The sequence below is a fragment of the Sardina pilchardus genome, chromosome 12 (assembly GCF_963854185.1).
Source record: "Sardina pilchardus chromosome 12, fSarPil1.1, whole genome shotgun sequence".
NCBI lineage: Eukaryota > Metazoa > Chordata > Actinopteri > Clupeiformes > Clupeidae > Sardina > Sardina pilchardus.
The window spans coordinates 23,729,480-23,750,912 of record NC_085005.1 but is presented as its reverse complement, the minus strand read 5'-3'; the positions used below and the strand labels follow the sequence as shown (position 1 = coordinate 23,750,912).

The 21,433-nt window shown below is 44.7% G+C and overlaps 1 protein-coding gene and 1 non-coding gene across 5 annotated transcripts in view; both read left to right on the top strand.

Annotated features, from left to right (window-relative positions):
- Positions 1–1,295: 1,295 nt before the first annotated feature.
- trnal-uaa (transfer RNA leucine (anticodon UAA)) lies at positions 1,296–1,378 on the top strand. The gene has a single exon. It is a non-coding gene; the product is annotated as a tRNA-Leu (tRNA).
- Positions 1,379–6,663: 5,285 nt separating this feature from the next.
- The window catches only part of utrn (utrophin), a 157,904-nt gene continuing 143,134 nt past the window's right edge, over positions 6,664–21,433 (top strand). For 3 of the 4 annotated variants that reach the window (XM_062551192.1, XM_062551193.1, XM_062551190.1), the window contains exons 1-2: positions 6,664–7,058; positions 9,245–9,456. In XM_062551192.1, the coding sequence (XP_062407176.1) occupies positions 9,375–9,456 (82 nt within the window). In that variant the 5' untranslated portion in view covers positions 6,664–7,058; positions 9,245–9,374. Of the gene's footprint in view, positions 7,059–9,244; positions 9,457–20,126; positions 20,257–21,433 lie in introns of those variants that run through there. The other variant, XM_062551191.1, reaches the window with a different exon arrangement.

Genomic DNA, 21,433 nt, shown 5'->3' with positions numbered 1-21,433 from the left:
CAACATGGTCAGTGAGGAATGACATAGTAGGCATATAGCCTACCTAACCTAATCTCCTTACAATGTCATGTTCTTACTGTGGCAATTTGCTTTTGTTATTATTCTGTTAGAAGTAGGTAAATGTATAGCCTACTAAGGCTATTGAGGCTTTTTTTATGATAGTGCTTAAAATTGTTGTTTTATTGATAATATTGCTATTCTTCCTATTTTGTAATTGTTCACTGTTAATTTAATTTATAGCCTTGTTAGGCGTCTGCTAAATAACCATAACCATAACCATAACCATAACCATAACCACTGAATAGTGGATACTGAGAGACGGCGTCTAAACCTTTCTTTTAGGTCTATGGTCTTAACACACGGAGCAAACAAAAATAAGACATGATCATAATTAACCTCTGATAACTAGAAAGACCAGTTGAACTTGGTTGTGTGATGTCATAGGCAAGCCTAGTGGCTGCCGGGCAGGCTATCAGGAATGTGTGGTGGCTGGCTATCAGGAATGGGCACGCCACATTCTTAAGACTGAAAGGACCCCGCCGAACGTGACCATGCGATGTTTCATGTAACAAAAACGACTAGAATATAGTAATAAATAAACGGCTTTTCGTAATGTTTTTGACACGATGGCTTTGATTGCAAAGACAATGTAGCCTAGACAGTCTTTTGAAAAAGAAAGTTACAAATTGTGTATCTGCTGTAAGTTTACGTTAACTCATATCAGTGTCACGTTACGTTTGGTTGCTCCTTGACATTATCGGGCAAACAATTTTATTTGGGCCTAGAAAACACGGAGCAAGTAAAGTCAGCAGGGCGAAACAGTCGTTAGATTTTCCTGAACGTAAACTAGGGTTAGCTGTCTACTGTTAGCTACCGATACTTAGCTAAATTGCTAGCTAGCTAGCTTCGCTAACGTTGAGGTTAGTTGATTGGTGGAGATGACCCTAGATAGGGGGTGAGTTAATGTTAACGTTAGCTAACAACGTGCTCTCCGGAGATGATACTGGATAGATTTAATAAAGCTATTATTCTTAGATGGGGTTTCTTTTGTGCGGGTGAAGAATGTCCCTCCGACGTGCCACAGCGAGTGTCATCAGTCTCATCGGGTTGTAGACGTTTCGCATCCTGGAAAATGCTTGCAAACCTTAGCTGAATCAGACCATCAGGAAATTGGAATAGATACAAGTTTATCATAACGACATGAGACATTTTAAAAGTGACAATGTTGTGAAAAACAAAAATAGGTGTTAGATTTTTACATAAATTGAGTGGGGTCCCAAATAGTAGTTATATGTACCAGGATGGCCGAGTGGTTAAGGCGTTGGACTTAAGATCCAATGGACATATGTCCGCGTGGGTTCGAACCCCACTCCTGGTAAAAACATTTTGAGGCAAATATGGTCTAATCACAGGCAGTGCGGCTGAAGAAAGACAATGCAACTTGGCAATATCCACTACTGAGTAAATAAATAAAAAGGACAAGAAAGTTACTGTGATGTTACAGCGACTTAATGCTACTCATAAGTCAACAAATGAAAACGAGTGAAGTATCTGACCGATATGAAATGTCATAAAAGTTAGATAGCCTATATGCTATGACTCTAATAACAGTTCTATACCGTCGTGTGTAATTGGACATTTTCCTGAATTTTTACAAGGCGAGGGAACTTACAAGGACATGAACATAGACCTAAAAGAAAGGACATGAAGGATGAGATGGGCTACTATTGTATAAACGAAAACAATGATGTTACTACCGCCTCCTGCTGGTGTCTGGAACAAGTTGCACACAGACTGCTGACACCTGACTTGTCTGGATTAGGGGAAAGCAGCGTCATACAAGCATACTGCTGAGACAGAGTGTGTAAGAATCAAAACATTTCAAATGTGTTTTTTTTGTAGTGAATACTTTTCGTCAAACCAATAATTTACTTTGATGCAGCCTCTGACTGGCCCTGATGGTGTAAATTGCCCAGAGTTGTTGTGAGCAGAATATTGAGATTCAGAAAGATGATCCAGTAAGATACGTAACGTGTAGGTTGCTGATACACACACGCCAACCTCAAGTTTCTTGAGAACTTTAATCATCCAGTCGGAAGACATGGAGCTGGTTATGTGGTTGCCCTCGCCTAATGCAGGGGTCTTCAACCTTTATTATCAAAAGAGCCATTTTGCCCCCTCTTCCACCAAAAAAATAAAGAATTCGGAAGCCACAAAAAAATAACAGAGCTTGTAAACTTTTAAAAGTTTTCATCTTTTTTATTTTACCTGTTACAACCACTGTTACAACAACAGAAGTGTAGTGTGCATTTGTAGGCCTACTTTACAGTATTAATCTGTAAACTGTAGGCCTGTTTAAGTCCTTCCTATAGTTGTGTGAAAGTAAAATAAAAACTTGTCCACTTTAATATAAATAAAACATTTAGCTGCATCTGAGTGAATTAAGAAATACCTTTTGTTCATGTTTGTGTTTTGTTTTTTGTCAAGGTCAAAGGGAGCTGCTACAAGGAGGCCGAAGAAGCTCCGGAGCCGCAGGTTGCCTAGGGGCAATTCCATATCAGTTGGAACAGGTCCGACACCATGGTCCTTAGTTTTTCCTGATTTTTGGTACACATGTTCCTCCATGTCTCATTAGAAGAAAACCAAAATTTTAGCTGGGTATCTTGTTTAGTTTCTGAGATATGGCTCTTCAAATGTGGATAGACGCGTCCTAAAAAAAGGCTGAAAATTCCTGTATTTAATGAGCACCACTTTTTTTTAAACCCCTCTCCTCTCTTAAGGCTACCATATTATTTTCTAAAAATTTGAACACTGGGGCAGTACCCTGTGTTGTTGTCCAAAATCACAAAGGAATTACAGTCCTTCTCACCATTGGAGACTTATTCATGGAAATAAACCCATATTTTTTTTGAAAGCAATGAAAAAAAAAACCTGTTTTTGTTCTGTTATGGTCATGAATGGCTAGCACTCACAGTTTTAAAACTCTACATATACATAGTTCATGAGTAAGAGAACATGTTGACAAAAAATTGAGAATGTTAGTTTTCGTATTTCGAGGTTATGAGCCTTCAAAGTTGGCCAAAATGGCGTTTTTTCCTAAAAATGCCACTTTTATTGCCTTTTTTCAAGGACAAGATGAAATGCAAATCCAACATTTCTTTTTTTCTGCAATAGTGTGGCACTTTGTAGATCATGTGAATGTGGTAGATCCGACCTGTCCATTTTAATATCCCCACAGCACATGTCTGAAGTTAGAAAAAGTGAAAAAATGTCTTGGCTTAAGGAGGTTTTGGTTTGATTTGTATGAACCTCTTAGAAGGACAATATGGGGTGTAAACCCATTTTGTCTTTTTGAGGGATCAGAATGCCATCCTGTTAACAGGATAAAAATGTTATATCCCATTTTTACTCTTTATTGATCCCTTAGAATATGTCCAAAAGTTGTCATAAATGAAAAAAGGCGACTAAATTGAGGGGCTTAAATGGCCAAGTGGATCAAGTCACACAAGGCTAAAAATGAAATATAAGACAGAAGAGATACTGAGGGAGAACACTGTGAAATGTATAACCCCTGCTATGATGGCCTTCGAACCCACTGTGTCTCTAACTGAGGTTCATTCTTATTAAAAAAAATGTGTTCTGCACAAAGCATATTGTCTCCTGGTTGCTGTTGGAGTTACCGTTGGATGCAGCATGCATTGTGATTTGTTCTAATGGTATCCCTGGACAGTTAACCCGAGATCCACTTAGATAAACATAACCCTAGGACCAGTGAAAATCCTACACTTTTTGGTCATCCATATCCATCCCTAAGTTGAACCCAAGGTTTTTTTTTATGTCACACAAAGTGGGTACCAATCAACTCCAAATGGTCTGAAACATACTCCTACACCATATCTCAAACCATGATTTTGGCCTCAACACTTAAGCAAATATCAGTTTTTTTGTTTTTTCCCATTCGTTTCAATGGAAAATAGTTTATTGCAAACAACTCTTGAATGGAAGGTCGTAGACTCAATCTGATTTGCTCCATCAGACATAATTCGACCATGAGGATCAAGCAAGAAGTGAATGTTTATTTCTATGACCTTCCGTTCTCTAGATATAGCCTTTTTAAAGTTTATTTCCTGTTTTAAACCAACTTCCGGTTATCACAGGATATTAGGGACACAGTGGGTTCAAAGGCCATCGTAACAGGGTTATACATTTCACAGTGTTCTCCCTCAGTATCTCTTCTGTCTTATATTTCATTTTTAGCCTTGTGTGACTTGATCCACTTGGCCATTTAAGCCCCTCAATTTAGTCGCCTTTTTTCATTTATGACAACTTTTGGACATATTCTAAGGGATCAATAAAGAGTAAAAATGGGATATAACATTCTTATCCTGTTTACAGGATGGCATTCTGATCCCTCAAGCAGAAAAAATGGGTTTACACCCCATATTGTCCTTCTAAGAGGTTCATACAAATCAAACCAACACCTCCTTCAGCCATGACTATTTTTCATTTTTTCTAACTTCAGACATGTGCTGAGGGGATATTAGAATGGACAGGTTGGATCTACCACATTCACATGGTCTACGAAGTGCCACACTATTGCAGAAAAAAAGAAATGTTGGATTTGCATTTCATCTTGTCCTCGGAAAAAGGCAATGAAAGTGGCATTTTTAGGAAAAAACGCCATTTTGGCCAACTTTGAAGGCTCATAGCCTCGAAATACGAAAACTAACATTCTCAATTTTTTGTCAACATGTTCTCCTACCCATGGACTATATATATGTAGAGTTTTAAAAATGTGAGTGCTAGCCATTCATGACCATAAGAGAACAAAAACAGGTTTTTTTTTTCATTGCTTTCAAAAAAAATATGGGTTTGTTTCGATGAATAAGTCTCCAATGGTGGGAAGGACTGTAATTCCTTTGTGATTTTGGACAACAACACAGGGTACTGCCCCAGTGTTCAAATTTTTAGAAAATAATATGGTAGCCTTAAGAGAGGAGAGGGGTTTAAAAAAAAGTGGTGCTCATTAAATACAGGAAATTTCAGCCTTTTTTTAGGACACGTCTATCCACATTTGAAGAGCCATATCTCAGAAACTAAACAAGATACCCAGCTAAAATTTTGGCTTTCTTCTAATGAGACATGGGGGAACATTTGGACCAAAAATCAGGAAAAACTGAGGACCATGGTGTCGGACCTGTTCCAACTGATATGGAATTGCCCCTAGGCTACCCCCCCTGGCCTAATGCAACACAATGAAAAATGTATTGAATTAATGAATTAATCATTTCTCCAGACTTGTGATCATAACAGGCCTATAGGATCCCGGCAGATGATCCCGTGCAAGATGACTAACGAGTAGGTTGCTCACACACACAATAAACTCCCTTCTACCAACCTCAAGTTTCTTGAGAAGTTTAATGATCAGTTTCTTGAGAACTTTAATCATCCAATCAGAAGACATGGAACCGGTTATGTGGTTGTCCTGCAGCACTGCTCAATCTGGGCATGCATTGGACGATGTCTATTTTGTCTCCACTTTGTACCGCTTGACAAGTTCGGTTGTGACTTTTTGAGTGCACTGTCCACTACTTTGAGTACTGTCCACTTAATCAACAGAGTCAGTGTACTGATGAAGGAATAGATTAAATAGATAGATATGGAAGATTGCAGTGATAACCTGATACTTTACTAAAAATACAGTATTTTAATTTGATATGTGGTGTGGCTGTGAATGTTGTAGTTTATTTTGATACACTTGAAATTGAGTTTTTTTATATCTTATTTTAAAAGAAATTTTGATGTATTTTCACCCATCCCTGCCAACAGCTAGAGATACCAGGCAGCAACAGTGCACAGCTACAGTATGTACCAGCTGGCTCAACACCAACTCATCTACATCCAAACTGAGCTTGAGACTGTGCAGATGTAGCCTACAACTGAAAAAGAAAAAAAAAAAACATTGACTTTTTGACTCTGTTTGGGTAGGCAAGAAACAGTGCTTGGGTGGGCTTAGCCCTCCCTGTTTCACACGTTTTAATCGCGGGAAATACGCCTTTCTTGAAAGTTCTCCGAAGAAGCACGTTTATAAAGTATTGCCAAAAGACCGGCAGAGGGCACTATAAGAACATTTATTCCAGAGCTGTAGTCATGCGGTTGGACCATGGGTTGGACTCGGACTTCTTTCCCCCGGCAAAACACCATGCCCTCAACAGCATCCCACACTACTTTGTTTTATTTTTCAAGTAACTGTTTACAATTAGGTGTGATAAATGTAAAATAATGATAATAATAAAAAGCCCGCATGCAATGGTAATTTGAAAATAATGCTTTGATTAGGCCTACGCCTAAATAACCAAACATTCATAAATAGCCTATGTCCTTTTTATATAAACTGTTCGAACAATTTTCTTACAATTTGCACTAGTTGTGCCCTGGTGTATCGGTCAATGGTAGGTTGGTTAATCGGTTAAGGCCGCTTAGCTGACGTTTGGTTTTGCCCAAGCTTGCTGCCACGCCACATCCCAACTTTCTGTCCCAACGAGGGGGCACCATAGTCCAAGTTGGTCGCCAGGGTGCGCGGTCACGTGACGGCGCTCGCGCCATGTTTCCATCTCTACGTTTGCGAAGTTTTTTTTGCAGGCTTGCGCAGGCAGCGGGGAAGGGAAAGGTAGCTTGCAACAGGAACAAAGTTCGGGAAGGGCTCGAATTAAGCTGCATTTGCACCCGTTTTCCTGTCTACAACGGCGATACTTCAGAACCGGAACACAATCCTGTCCGTGCAGTGGCGGTGGAAGAATACAACAGCCACTGGCACTGCGGAGAAAGAAATATTCTCTGACTTTTGATTGAGAATATCCCTCACAACACATTTTTTTGGGAGCGCGTTCAAGTGGAGTCTGGGTGTGCGAGTCGGGGCTGATGTGTTTGAAAATGTCTTAAAGGCCGTGGCGAGGGGACAGCAAACGTGGAAATAGCTCACTTCTCTCGCTGCTCCTCGCTGATTTCTTCGAAACTTTTTGGGAGACTTTTGTTCAGACCCCAGGACTGTCAGTAAGGTGGGAGTTACTTATTATCAAATCCCTTGGTTAGCCATTCATCTGTAGCAAAACAATGTTGTTTCGAAGCAATGCTAGATCGGCTCGGATCAAATCAAATTACTTGAAGTTGGTTAAAAAGATAGATTGAATCCTGTTTTCAAAAGTTAAGTGAAGTTAACGTTTCAAATGGATCCTGAATGTGCTTGGCAAGATATTGTTTTCCATCCTGCAAGGTGGGTAAAGTCAGCAGTTAGGGAATGGCGTTATGTGTCTGTGTAGCTGCTAGACTATGAGTGTGTGTGTGGTGAGTGACCATGAGGGTCGGAGAAATGAAGGGGGTGGCCAGACACTCTTGTGTGTCAAGAGTCAGCACACAAAATCGTTCTCATGTTGGTGCTTACTGTGATGATCGGATTAAAACGACCCATGGGAGGCGGGCTGAAAACGACACAGTCCACCGAATGGACACAGGTTTGGCCCTGTGCACCGGTGTAGAGCTACCTGTTTGGCTAGGTAGAGCTAACGTTATGTCCATAGTAGCCAGCACCTGTATGGAAATGCTTATAAGACTAGTGCACTTAGTTTCATTGAACCCTCGCTGGTTTTTGGGAAGCTCTGTGTGCGAGGGGAGGGAAGGAAGGAGGCATGTCTCGCGAGGGGAACTGAAATCGTAGCCAAATGTTTTTTATTTCTACTTTTAGGAGCTGACGTCACCCTCTAACAGCGCCCGAGCTTGTTTATTTCTCGGTCCCCCTCCATATAGCGCCTTTCATGGAGGTTTGCTCGAGCCCCGCGCACGCTTGCATGTTCTTCTGCACCTCTCAACATTCCACCATTATCAACGTGACGTCAGCTCCGAATTGACATCTGGGCCTTGCAAAAGTACACTTGTGCAGAGGTCCGTCCGGCCCACCTGAGCTAAATTCAGCAAGTCACAACTCTGTGAGTGTATGAGAGGGAGTGTGTGTGTGTATGTGTGTGACACAGTCCTTCCGAGGGACTCAGTGGTCACTCATCGACCACTGTTCCATTTCAGCATACTTGGTTTTCACACACACTCAAACACACACTCTTGCACTTTTTTTTGACAATCCTCTGTTGTCAGATGGTGTGCTTTAATAAGACTCCACCCGTGCCTCTATAGATGTGGTAATGATAGCATGCCTGTGGTGTTCACTGCACCACCCATTCTCAGCGGTCACCTCGTCGACTCTCTGGCCTCCTTCCTCCCCCTCAGGCCTTTCGGCCTCTGCAGTATACACACACACACACACACACACACACACACACACACACACACACACACACACACACACACACACACACACACACACACTGTAATTGACCAAAGGGCCTGTCTCTTCTCTGGGCCTCTGGGCTCCAGCCAGGCTTAGGGTTTGGGTGTGGCGTGGAGGAGTCTGTCCCCAAGATCAGAGCAAGAGCCAGCCCATTTGGGACAAAGATGGAGAATAATGCCAGAGACTGCTGTGGGACTGAGCAGTATCGGGATTAGACAATCCTAGTCTGGGATTATGGTAACAGGGCAAAAGGGGGTGCATTTGTGTCTTTACGTTGTGAGGTTACTGGCTCATCCGGGTAGCATATTTGGTTTTAAAAGGGGACGTGGTCCTTGAAGATTAGCTGTTGCTTTTGGAAGTTACCTGGGTTGAAACAGTTGATTGGTATTTAGTAGAAAGCTGTTGATCTCGTTTCCTAGTCCAGTCCTCAGGTCTGGGCAAAGAGCGAGAGTTACTGTTTGAGAGTAAAGCCAGGGAGTGGGTTTGAACTCTAGCCAGGACTGGAGAGTCAAATTCTGGGATTGGGTGTGAGATTATATGGTCTGTAAAGTTTGAAGGAGGAGTCTGCAGATCTGGCATAAGGGTTTGTCGATGTTTTGGCTCAAAAGCCAATCAAAGGACACCCCTTCCCTCCTTGCTCCGGAAGCAATGTGTTGTTGATAAGCTAAAATTATGTATGGATTGGCTCCGAGCCTGTGTGTTTGTTTCCCCATTCACAGAGCCAGGGATTATGTACAAACGCTGGATTTCTTTTAGCCGTAAGCAGAGAATGGACAGCTAGAGGATCGCGAGGGGCAATTTTCTGAATTGTACAGAAAGTCTAATGGACCAGAATCACAGACCACATCTCGAGGTAGGCTGCAAGACGAAGGTCGGACTGACTCAGTGGGATGTCTCTGTTTACAGGTGGGGTTACAGTCCGAGTGGGACCAGCAAGGAGGTGACTGGATCTATCTGGACATTTCCGACCAAACTAGCCGCAGGCGCGGAGCGTGAAGACACACACACACACACACACACACACACACAGGGAAACATGGCCGACGCAGCGTCGTCCAGGGATACCGCAGAGGGAGTAGCCGACAACGAGTTCAGTGACATCATCAAATGGAGATCAGGTGGGTGACTGAGCAACACAAGGGAGACGGACTCTGCTGGTCTTCAGAGACCAGGGCCGCCATGATCTGGTCTTAGCTGCCCCATGTATGTATGTGTATGCACGGTGACGGTCGCTTCAAGCATCTGTGATGGTGCACCTGTGGAAAACTTCTGGGCAACTCGTTGCCCTGCACTTCTGGTCACACACTTGGTCACTCACACGCAGGACAGATGTGGGTAAAATCACGTGCACATACACGTACGCAGACATACAAACATACACACTATTGCAAACTATCCTTACACACACACACACACACACACACTGAGGTGTGCTCTTGCTTGCTGATTTGTAAGCCCTTGGGCACAAGGCAGAGTGTGGAGTTTGTTTTGAAAGAGAGTGCATCTGTGTTGGACATTATGAGGTGTTAATGGGCTTCGGGGTGCCACACAGCACAAGCAGCGCCTGTTGGGACCGCACCACCTCGGTGTTCTATAGGGGTGCGGTGGGGTGTTCTGAACCTGGAGTTTGATTAGCTTGTATTCCACAGACTGCCATTTCATTGCATTTGAGTGTAAGTGGGTGTGGAGTTTGTGATACACATGTAGCAGTGTCTCTGCATGCCTCACCTATGGCCCACACAGTGATTTTTGAAGGTTTATGAAAATTGGATTTAAAAGATGTAAAGTTTGGCAAGACATACTGTAATAAGCACTTTGACACATCATTTCTGAATCCTTATGAAATGACGGTTGATTCCTGCCAACTCTCCGGGTTTTTTTTAGTTTTTTTTTGTGGTTTGGAGTGGGTGGCACATACCCATATGTTGTCGGTGCTCAGGGAATATGAGACTTGGGAAGGCTGGGCTGGGGAATGCTGGATTTGGGAATGCTGGATTTAGGGGAAGGCTGGGTCCTCGGCCGAGCTCCAGACCACAGTGCTTTTTCTTGCAACTGTTGTGGTTGCCTGGCAACAGCGGCTGTCATGTTTTCTTGGTTGGGACTCGAGGCCTGCTTTTAACTCCGTAGGAGAGAGAACGGGAAAGAAAGAGAGAGAAAGAGAAGTTGTTCTGAGTTTTGAGTCACACGCCCCAAGAAGTCTAATCAATGCCTGCCTCGTTCTTTCTATACCCACGCTAATCCATTTCGCCATCACTCGTCTTCCACTCCTTCTCTCTTTTGTTTCCTTTCCACCATAAATAATCTCTCACATTCTTCTCTTTTGCTTTCTTTCACACTTTTTCCATTTTGACTTTGTGTAGTCTATTCTTTCTTTCTTTCTTTCTTTCTTTCTTTCTTTCTTTCTCTCACTCATGGTCAAGCTCTCATGTCATCCACCCATTACAGAATCTCTCACTGTAACTCATCTTACACTTCTTCTCCTCTTTTCCTCTCTCTCCCTTTTCATCTTTCCTTTTTTCTTTCCCTCCATCACTTACTCTTTCAAGTGCTCTCTCCCTCTCCTGGCCCCTCTCCCAGCTTTCATTCCAGAACTATCTCTCACTCTAATTTATCTCTCTCTTTCCCTCTCTCTGTCTCTTTCCTTCCCCCTTTTATTTTTATCTCTGTTATTTTTCTCTCCCTCTTTCTCTCTCTCTCTCACTCGCTCCTGTCATTTCAGAACTACCTCTCACTTCATAACCCCTTCACAGCCAGCTGCCGTTTCCCTCACACCATTCCACCATTCACACACACACACACACACACACACACACACACACACACACACACACACACACACACACACACACAGGAGTTATTCAACAGCAGGGTCGGCCTGAGAGTCTGGCCACTGCACTGCTCTATCAGAGATTGACACCTGTGGCAAAAAACATTTGCGTTGCTGTGCCATTTATCCCTCAGTGAAAGGCCTCAAAGACATTATCCTGTTTTAAATCCCTTATAAATCTGTGCTATTAAAGACCGCAGTGTACCTTCATCCATTATCCCTCCGTTTTGGAGGCTTCATGAATTGCATGCATGGAAGGACAGTTTGGAAGTGCCCCACCCACACCCACACACCCACACACACACAGGCCTGCCAATGACAAGCTTGGCTGCACCAACCAACCTTCCTTCCCCAATCCCATGAACTGATTTTGAGCACTAATTTAAAGTAGATCTAGAGGCTTGTTGTCAATATAGCAACAACACAGTAGCAAATAAAAGTTGTAAAATCTGTATTATTCCGCAGCAGGAACATCCGCTAAGACTTAACTGCTTATCACCTTTATTGTATGGATTGTAAGGAGGTTGTAGGGGCACAGTTTAGGCTAGCCATGCTTCATTTCTGCACAAACCTCAGTCATCGATGTCAAATATAGGATTAATCGATGACAAATGTCAGACTAATCGTAGTTAGTAGTGGTAGTTTCTTGGTTTGTTTGATATTGATAGCATTGATCTTTATTGTTCTTTCTTCTGACCGTGTCGGAAAACAGAGGTAAGCTTCATAGTACCACTTCAGAACTGTGTGTGTGTGTGTAAAACATAGATAAGCTTCATAGTACCACTTCAGGGCCGAAGCTATCTGTGACTTAGGCGCGAACTCCATTTCCCTCTATCTGAAAGTGGCAATCGAAATGAATGAGGATTTCTGCAGATAATTTTTTTTGTGCATTATTTTGAATATGACTCGCTCCAGTAGCACGTCTACTTTCTCCCTACGCATCTCGGCTCTAAACTTCTCTCTCCATCCCTGTGGTGTAGTACAGTATACTCAGTGAAAGTGTGTGTGTGTGTGTGTCTGTGTCTGTGTGTCTGAGTCAAAAAGACAGGGAGATAAATAGGTGTGAATTCCCTTCTCTTTTTATGAGCCCTATTCTTAGTTGAACAGATATGCTTGGTGCTCTAGTCAGCTTCGTCAGAACGATTAAGATGTACCTCTATTGTGTGTGTGTGTGTGTGTGTGTGTGTGTGTGTGTGGGTGTGTGTGTGTGTGTTGGGTCATGCCATGCTGGTCTGGTGACATGGCAATCCTCAACCTCGTCTGTGTGTGTGTGTGTGTGTGTAATAGGACACTGGGAAGCAGTGAAAAAAAGCCACCAAATAAAGAGACGTGGTGGAGTTCAGTTACATATCCCCCTCCTGTTGTTTTGTTTCACCACCTAGTGAAGCTGGGTCACCTTTGGACAAGTGTGTGTGTGTGTGTGTGTGTGTGTGTGTGTGTGTGTGTGTGTGTGTGTGTGTGTGTGTGTGTGTGTGTGTGTGTGTGTGTGTGTGTGTGTGTGTGTGTGTGTGTGTGTGTGTGTGTGTGTGTGTGTGTGTGTGTGTGTGTGTGTGTGTGTGTGTGTGTGTGTGTGTGTGTGTGTGTGTGTGTGTGTTTCTCTGTCTAATGTTTTACCTGGGGTTGAATGACCCAGGCCCTCTGAACTGTTGAGCCGTTTTTAGTGTGTGTGGTGGGGGGTAGCATTCCACTATTGTGAATGCCACTAATATGGAGTTGCTGTTGACCCAGGTGTGTGTGTGTGTGTCAAGGTGCGATGATTTGGGTGTGTCTGAATGCGGTGTTATTTTTCTCCCTTTGTGATTGTTTTTGTCCTATGATAAGGGTGTCATAGAAAGATATTGTGTGTCTGTGTGTGTGTGTGCAGTTGTTGATGGCATCAAACAGTCTTTACCATCTTTCACCCTAATTTTGTTGTGTGTGTGTGTGTGTGTGTGTGTTCACGTGTGTTCTCGTGGCTACTCCTATATGCTGTAAGTGTGTGTTGCCTGGTGTGTGATCACAGACCATGTGTTGATTTATAGGAAAGTCTGTGTCACCCATTCAGTGTGTGTGTGTGTGTGTGTGTGTGTGTGTGTGTGTGTGTGTGTGTGTGTGTGTGAAATACGTGGAGATGGAACGCTCCCTGGATTGAAAGTGTTAATTCGTTTCCTTCCCCGCCGTGTAAATCATAGCACACTAACATGCCACAGCTCCTCACCAGCCTCCAATATAAACAGAGCCACAAGTCAAATAGTCTGAACAAAGGCAGCGCACTCACTCTACCACCCATAGCCAGGAAACTGGGACTAACTGGTGTGTGTGTGTGTGTGTGTGTGTGTGTGCGCGCGCCACATCACATGAGTAGCCTCATGCATACACACTGGCCAGTTTTAGCGCACCGCAGGCTTGTGCGTGTGTGTGTGTGTGTGTGTGTGTGTGTGTGTGTGTGAGGGTGTTTGCATTTGTTTGTTTCCCAGCCAGTGTACCGTGGCTAGCTCCTGTCTAGGACATTAGTCATGGAGGTGTAATGATGCTATAATATGTTGGTTAGCTATGATTGCTACATGAAGACTGCCTGGCGTTTATACAAAGGCACACACATGCACAGACATAGTTGACATGTTTTGATATGCCTCTAGTGAGTCATATCAAAATATACTGGACACACACACACACACACACAAACACCCAGCATAACCTATGTAATTGAGCCCAGTTTGAATTTAAAGTACTTAAAACACATGAACCGTTGCACTACATTGCTGTGGGTCTACACTGCCTCTAAGACCTATTTATTAATAGTCACACACTATGTTATGGGAAAATTGTGGAGGAATGTTAATTCGGATGTGTTCAGCCTGAAAACAGCACTGCAGCAAATCTCCTTATTTGTTCCAGCTCCTATTCCACAGCAGTGTGTGTGTGTGTGTGTGTGTGTGTGTGTATGTATGAGTGTTTGGTGAGGATCTGGCCCGTGCCAGAAATGGGAACTGATGGCATCTAAGAATAGCCTGTGACTGGAAGGGTGTAGCAGGACAGACCAAAAGACAAAAAAATGTGAAAGAGCTCCCCCCAAAAATGACAACATAAAACGTTGTTGTGTGTATGGTTGTCTTGGCTGTGCTTTGCTATGTGCCCCTGTGTGTGTGTGTGTGTGTGTGTGTGTGTGTGTGTGTGTCTGTCTATGACAGCTGTTACCATGGCATCTGAAGAAGCTTTTCTGACATCCACCATCACTAAATCGAGTGTGTGTGTGTGTGTGTGTGTGTCTGAATGGAATGTGAGTGTGGCGTTTCCTGGCAACGTTTCCTAGGGCGGGCCAGCACCAGTGGCCCAACTGCAGTAGCGCTCAGGGTTACACCAACAATACACTAACTCCACACACACACACACACACACACTCAGTGAGAGAGAGAGAGAGAGAGAGATAGAGAGACACCCCTCCTTTGACTCTCTACAGATGTTCTCATGGATCACAATACTTTCCACTCACTACCTGACCCTCAGGTGGAGCCTTTTCTTCATATAGAAATGAACACAGCTGATGGCCGAACGGGCTCTTCGACAGAGCAGATCAAGCCTTTGATCAGCCCACTCTTATTGCAGCTTTCAGATTGCTAAAGATTCTAGAGTGTCAGGTAATATTCTAGTGTACATTTTTCTTTCAACAAGCAGTCAGTGTGTTTGTTGTGCAGGGTTTCATCTTGTTACTAAAGATTCTGGAGTTCTAGATGTGAGGTCAGTTAAGGCCGGCGCCCACTGGACATGGCGATCAGCGGTGTGGGGCTTGATGCGCAGGATTTTAGAACCGTTTTCTAACCCTGAGCGGCTGCCGCGTGGTAGGCGTTTCTAGTGGGCTTTGCTCCGTTAAAAGCAATGGAGTTCTCATTTTTTTTCTTGTCGCGTCGGGCCGCATATGTGTCCAGTGGACGCCGACCTTTATGCAGGCTTCTGTTACATGTTGAAGGCTCTACAGTTCAAGTTTCTATGTGGGTGAATTGCTTTTGTGCAGGATTATTTTAGATGACTGAAGGTGCTAGAGTTTCTAGGTTTTGTGATGCGGGGTACCATTAGATTGCTAAAGATTCTAGAGCTCTAGTGTCTAGATTGTTGTATTGTGATGCAGGGTTCGATTGGATTGCTAAAGATTCTAGAGCTCTAGTTTCTAGATTGTTGTATTGTGATGCAGGGTTCTATTGGATTGCTAAAGATTCTAAAGCTCTAGTTTCTGGATTGTTGTTTTGTGTTGAAGGGTTCTTTGCAGGTGCCCTCTTCATGTCCCCTTGAAAATGACATTACCTTTCGGCTTAAGTAGTGTGCAGTACAGTAGTGTGTGTATCAGTGTAACAGAGTGTTATATCAGTCGGTTCTTTGCCCATTAAAAACATGGAAGTGACCCCCCCCCCCCCACACACACACACACACACACACTCAAACCCAAAACAGTCACATTGGAGGTTTGAGGTGAACACACAGTAGCAGCTCTTGCAGTATTCACTCTTGTGGACTCACTTTGGCTGCTGCTTAAACTGAGGCCTCTTAGTCTTTGAGTCCCAACACAAAGGACAACTGTCAGACATGGACAGACTAGAGTCGGCTGGGACAGCACTAAAGATGGGATGCTCTAGGTCAATACCCATTAGCACACACACACACACACACACACACACACACACACACACACACACACACACACACACACACACACACACACACAGAGTGAATTTAATTAGAAGTCAAAGTGACGGTAGCGGGCGTGTGTCCATTGACGGCAGGCGGCCAAATGGCTTTTAAAGTTTGTGTCGCTCTCTGAAGACGCCTTGTCTGCCCTCTAAGATCAGCACCTCTGTGTCCAGCATTAATATCAAAAATGTCTGAAATGAAAAAGTAAAGAGAAATAAAAACATCCTGTAGCTGCACTGCAGCCAGTGTTTTAATTGGTTACTGTGCCATCAATCATTTTTTATTACACAGTCACATTTGCTCTCATAGCAGAGTCACCATCTGGCTTTAGAAATGGTGTTGCACCTCTTTATCCACTGTGTGTGTGTGTGTGTATTGTGTGTGTTGTGTGTGTTGTGTGTGTTGTGTCTCAAGTTGGAAATCGAGAGGGTCGCTAAATGTCAATGTCAATTAGGGTTAGTTCCGGTTCTCTTTCTCTCCTCCTCTCTCTCTCTGAAGGAAGGAGTGCAGGGAGCTGCCCTGTGTGGGCAGGGGAATTCTGGGAAATAAAGGCTTTTTCTGATGGATGTCAGTCTGTAGGAGGGAGGGAGGGAGAAAGAGAGAGAGAGAGAGAAGGAAGGAAGGAAGGAAAGAGGGAGAGAGAGAGAAATGGATGAATGGATGGATGGAGCGTGAGAGATAGTGAGCGGGAGAGAGAGAGAGAGTGTGTGTGTGTGTGTGTGTGTGTGAGAGAGAGATAGAAAGCGATGGAGAGATGAGAACACTTGTCTTGCTATGACTCATATTCTCCCCTTCCCCTCCCTCTTTCCCACTCCCTTTCCCTCTCTCTCTTTCTCTTTCTCTCTCTCTCACTCTCTCTCTGTGTTTTCGGTCTTATGTCCAGGTCACAGTGAGTGTTGATCCTGTGTGTGTGTGTGTGTGTGTGTGTGTGTGTGTGTGTGTGTGAGTGTGTTTAAGGTAGCGGAAGGGTGTAAATCCTGTGAATTTGGCTGGCGGTGTTTCCCTTCTTCCTGCTGGAAAGAAGAGTGAAAAAAAAAAAAAAACTTTCTTCCTCTCTCCTCCCCTCTTCATCCCCCACTGTCTCTCTCTCTCACTCTCTCTCTCTCTCACTCTCTCTCTTTCCCTCCCCCCCCCTCTCTGTTTACACCCCTCCTCCCCCTCTCACTATCGTTCTCCCTCTCTGTTTATCCAGTTGTTTGTTGCAATACACAATGTCACCAGCACAGGTGTAGGACATTGTGTGTGTGTGTGTGTGTGTGTATGTGTGTGTGTGTGTGCGCATGTGTGTGTTTCAGAGAGGGAGGGAGAGAGACACCTTGTGCACCTGTTTGTGTGTGGTAGTGAGTTGTTTAAACAGTGTGTATGTGTTGGGGAGAGAGTTGTTTGCAGTTTGCAGTTTGTGTGTGTGTGTTTCTCTCTCCCCCCCTCCAGTACCTCCACTCCTGTTGTCACCCAACTCTGAGTTCTATACTGGGGGAGAACGTTCACCTACTGTACCTCTGGGTTCTACCTCGGGAGAGAACGTGTGGCTCTGGGTGCTCTGCCGGCGGGCCTGTGTTTGGGCCAAACAGACTAGCTTGTGTAAAGCATATGATGCACCAGGCTGCTGTTGGAGCAGTGCTGCTGGGCTCTTTTCCTGACTACAGCTGTTCTGGCACATTCCACATTGATTTGGGGCAACTTTGTGGATAGCTTTGATTATCAGTGTGCAAATGATCATGATTATCCAATCAGAACACTTTCAATCAGTGGTTGCCCAGCAACATTGCTCAAAAAGTTGTCCCCGTATGTCGTCACCTCAAGAGCAGTTGGTATCAGAGTGCCATTTGTTTTGACAGGGGTTGGGAAGGTATCACACACACTCACTCACACACACACACACACACACACACACACACACACACACACACACTCACAGGCCTGATAGAGTTCAGGCGTGGTGCCTGAATTCAGGCTTGAGCTCGGCCATGTACGATGTCAAGAAAGGCTATTCTGTATATTGTCTTTGAATGTATTTGATCATTTCAGGGACAGATAATTTCCTGTCTATCGGCCCTGCACTCACACACTCACTCACTCACACACTCACTCAACCGTCGATGTGGTCAGTGAGTTCTCCTCAGGGTTATGGATCGAGGGGCCCCTGGGCCATGTCTGAAACGCGTGGGCGTTTGTGACCTGACTGCATTAAGTGCAGTCTCTGTTAACACTCTATTGATTCCAAAGGAAGGAGTTCCTCAATGTCAGAAAGTACTAACGTAAAATAAGAAGAAGCTAAATGCCAAACAGTGCCTTGTAGAGTTTTTAAGGCACAGATATTTTTCGGTTTGACTTGTAGGTTTTCCTTACAGAGAATAACCTCGTCTTACCAAATGTATTTCCTGTTATTACCAAGCAGAGCAAACGATCTATCGTCTCTATTACTAACCCTATGCATTCACAAGGTAATAGAACACTATCAAACCCTTAATCTTTCATAAGCGACATGTAAGTAGGTGATTGTAGAATTGGCAGAATAGTAATTCATTTAATTTACTTCAGTAATTCATTTAGGTCATTTACAGACCCAAAGTCGAGCAGCACCTTGGGTTAGAGTTGGGGTCGGATTTAGCGTTACTATTGGTAAACCTGCTGCTTGAGCTTCCTGGCAGTCAAGATGAGAAAGGTGAGCACATCTCCCCTAGTGTAGTCCACAGAGAGAGTCAAACCGGAAGGGAGATGATTTCATTCTCACCTGCCTTGATTTAGTTTCTCTCGGTTGTTAACTCTCGGGTGTTGTTTTCCACATGATTTCCAGGTCAAACACGACATTTGAATAATAAGCGGAAACAAGTCAACATGTAGCATTCCTGCCGCGTGACTTCCTGGTGTCTCTCTGCTGTGTGCAGCAGTGCAGTGAGCTTCGTCCACGGCGGGCCGGCTGCGGTTCCTATCGACCCTTACGGCGCTCGGAGCACCTGCCAATCCCACTCCCACCTGTGCCGGCCGGGAGGGCTCGGGGTGGTCCGTGTTCCGCCGGGGTCGTGCGGATACGAGGGGTTCCCAGGGCCTTGGGGTCGCCCCAGAGGAAGGGGTGGGGCTAGAATGGGGGAGGGGGGGGGGGGGGGGGGGTTTCCCAGCTGCCCTGCTCACCTGGCAGGACCAGGGGGACGAGAGGGTGGGCGCCCAGAGCAAGGCATGATGGGAAATATGATGGCGAGTGGTGGAGCTCAGACGAGTATGAGTGAATGTGTGTGGTCATATATACACACACACACCCACACACACTCACATGTCCTGCGCACACACACAGGCACACACACGCACACACACACACACACTTTCACATGTCCTCCACACACACACACACACACACACACACACACACTCACACACCCCCCTCTCTCTTCCTCTCTCTTCCTCTCTCACTTACACACAATTTTTAATTAATTTCTTAGTGACTCACTCACTCGCTCCCTGTTTACTCCTCTCACTGCTCTCTCTCTCTCTCTCTCTCTCTCTCTGTCTGTCGTGCGTGTACGTGGGTGTTATGTCATCTGTTTTGCTGCAGGTGTGCGGTTGAAGCCAATATGTGTTCAGCTGCTCCAACCAGCCCTGAAACAACAGTGACACACACATGGACGCACACGGACACACACACACACACACACACACACATGGACGCACAAAGACACACACACACACAGACACATGGACACACACACACACACACACGGACGCACAAAGACACACACACACAGACACACAGACAGACACACACATGGACACACACACAGACGTACATGGATGCACACAGACACACACCCGCACACACACACACACACACATGCACGCACACGGATGCACAAACACACAAACACACATGCAGGCACATGGACGCACACACATCCATACGCAGACGTTCTCTTTCTCTCTTTTTCTCTCTCTTTCAGTCTCTTGCTTCAGTCATTCCTTCACACACACACATACACACACACACGTATATACACACACACACAAACCCACACGGATATACACACACACACAAACACACACAGTCACTCTGTCACTCTGTCACTCTGTCTCTCTCTCTGTCACTTTGTCCCCTCTCTTTCTCTCTCTCTCTCTTTCTCTTCTCTCTCTCTCTCCCTCTCTCTCTCTCTCTCTCTCTCTCTCTCTGTGGTTTTGTTGGCAGAAAACTTCCCAGCATGCTTTGTGCCCTGCTGCATGCACCTCCTGTCAGCTTCCTCTTCCTGTGTTAGTCTTCAGTTCAGTTTCCACACCTCTCTTCCTCTCCTCTCTGTCTCTCCCTCTGCCTCTCTCTCTCTCTCTCTCTCTCTTCCCCACTGCTCTCCTCCCTCGCTTCCCTGCAAACTTGGGACGATGATGAATTGGAGTAAGTGGTTACCATGGCGAAAGCGCAGGAAGGCGTACCCACTCCTCCCGTTAGGTGAGTCCGCGGAGTCGCTGCAGCGAACGAGAGAAAGAGAGCGGTCGCACTCTTGTCTGTGTTTTTCTCTTCCTCCCTCTCTCTCTCTCTCTCTCTCTCTCTCTCTCTCTCTCTCTCTCTCTCTCTGTTACTTTCAGTGCTCTTGTCTGGGTATGCCCACTCCTTCCTTCTTTCTTTCTGTCACAGTCTCTCCTCTTCTCTCCTTCACTGTCCTTCTTTATCCTTCCTTCTTGCTCTTCTGTTTCTTTGATCCTCTCTTTCTCTGTTTATATCACTATGCCTCTCTCTCTCTCTCTCTCTCTCTCTCTTGTTCTCTATCTTTTTCTGTCGATCACAGCACCTCTCTCTTCGTCACCTTTCTCCCTCTTTCTCTTTCACTCTGTAGCACTCGCTCTTTCTCTCTTTCTCTCTTTCTCTCCTTCTCTCCTGCTCTGGTGGTAAACATTTCGCAGACTCTGTTCTGTGGTCAGTTGATCACAACGGTAGTCGTTATCTTTGTTGTTGTTCTTCTTTTTGTTGCTGCTGTTGTTGTTTACCTGGTGTTTATGTGTGTGGTGGATGTAATTGGAGCGTTGCTATGTGGTAGCGTCGTTTTTAGAGGTCCTTCAACCTTGTGATGGAAGGATTTTTTTTTTTTACGTCAATGCACCTCGTTCTTGATGTTTCTTTCTTCACACTCGCACAGGAAAAGCTGAACACCAAATGAAATTGCACTACAGTGCTTTGCGTTAGTATGTTTGTGCTTGTGACAGATACACCTCCTTGTATCCCTCTCTTCCTCTCCTCCTCTGTCATCCTTCACTCCCTCTCTCTATCTGTCTCTCTGTATTCTGTCTGTCACTCCCCTCTCCCCTTATGTTGGGTCTCTGTTGGACCTTCAGGCTGTGCGTGCGAGTGTGTGTGAGAGTGAGAGAGAATGTGTGTGGTTGGTGGTGTGTGTGTGTGTTTGTGTGTGTGTGTGTGAGAGAGAGAGAATGTGTGTATGGGTATGTGCTTGGTTTTGTGGGGCGTTTGTCAGTATGTATGTGCAAATGTGCCTGGATGTGTGCATATGCGTGAGAAGTGTGAATGTGAGTGTGTGTGTGTGTTTCCTAAAGGTGTGTGTGTATGTGTGTATGTGTGTATGTGTGTGTTAAAACTAAAAGTGTATCTGCTGATGGCTCCTTTGCCTCTTAAA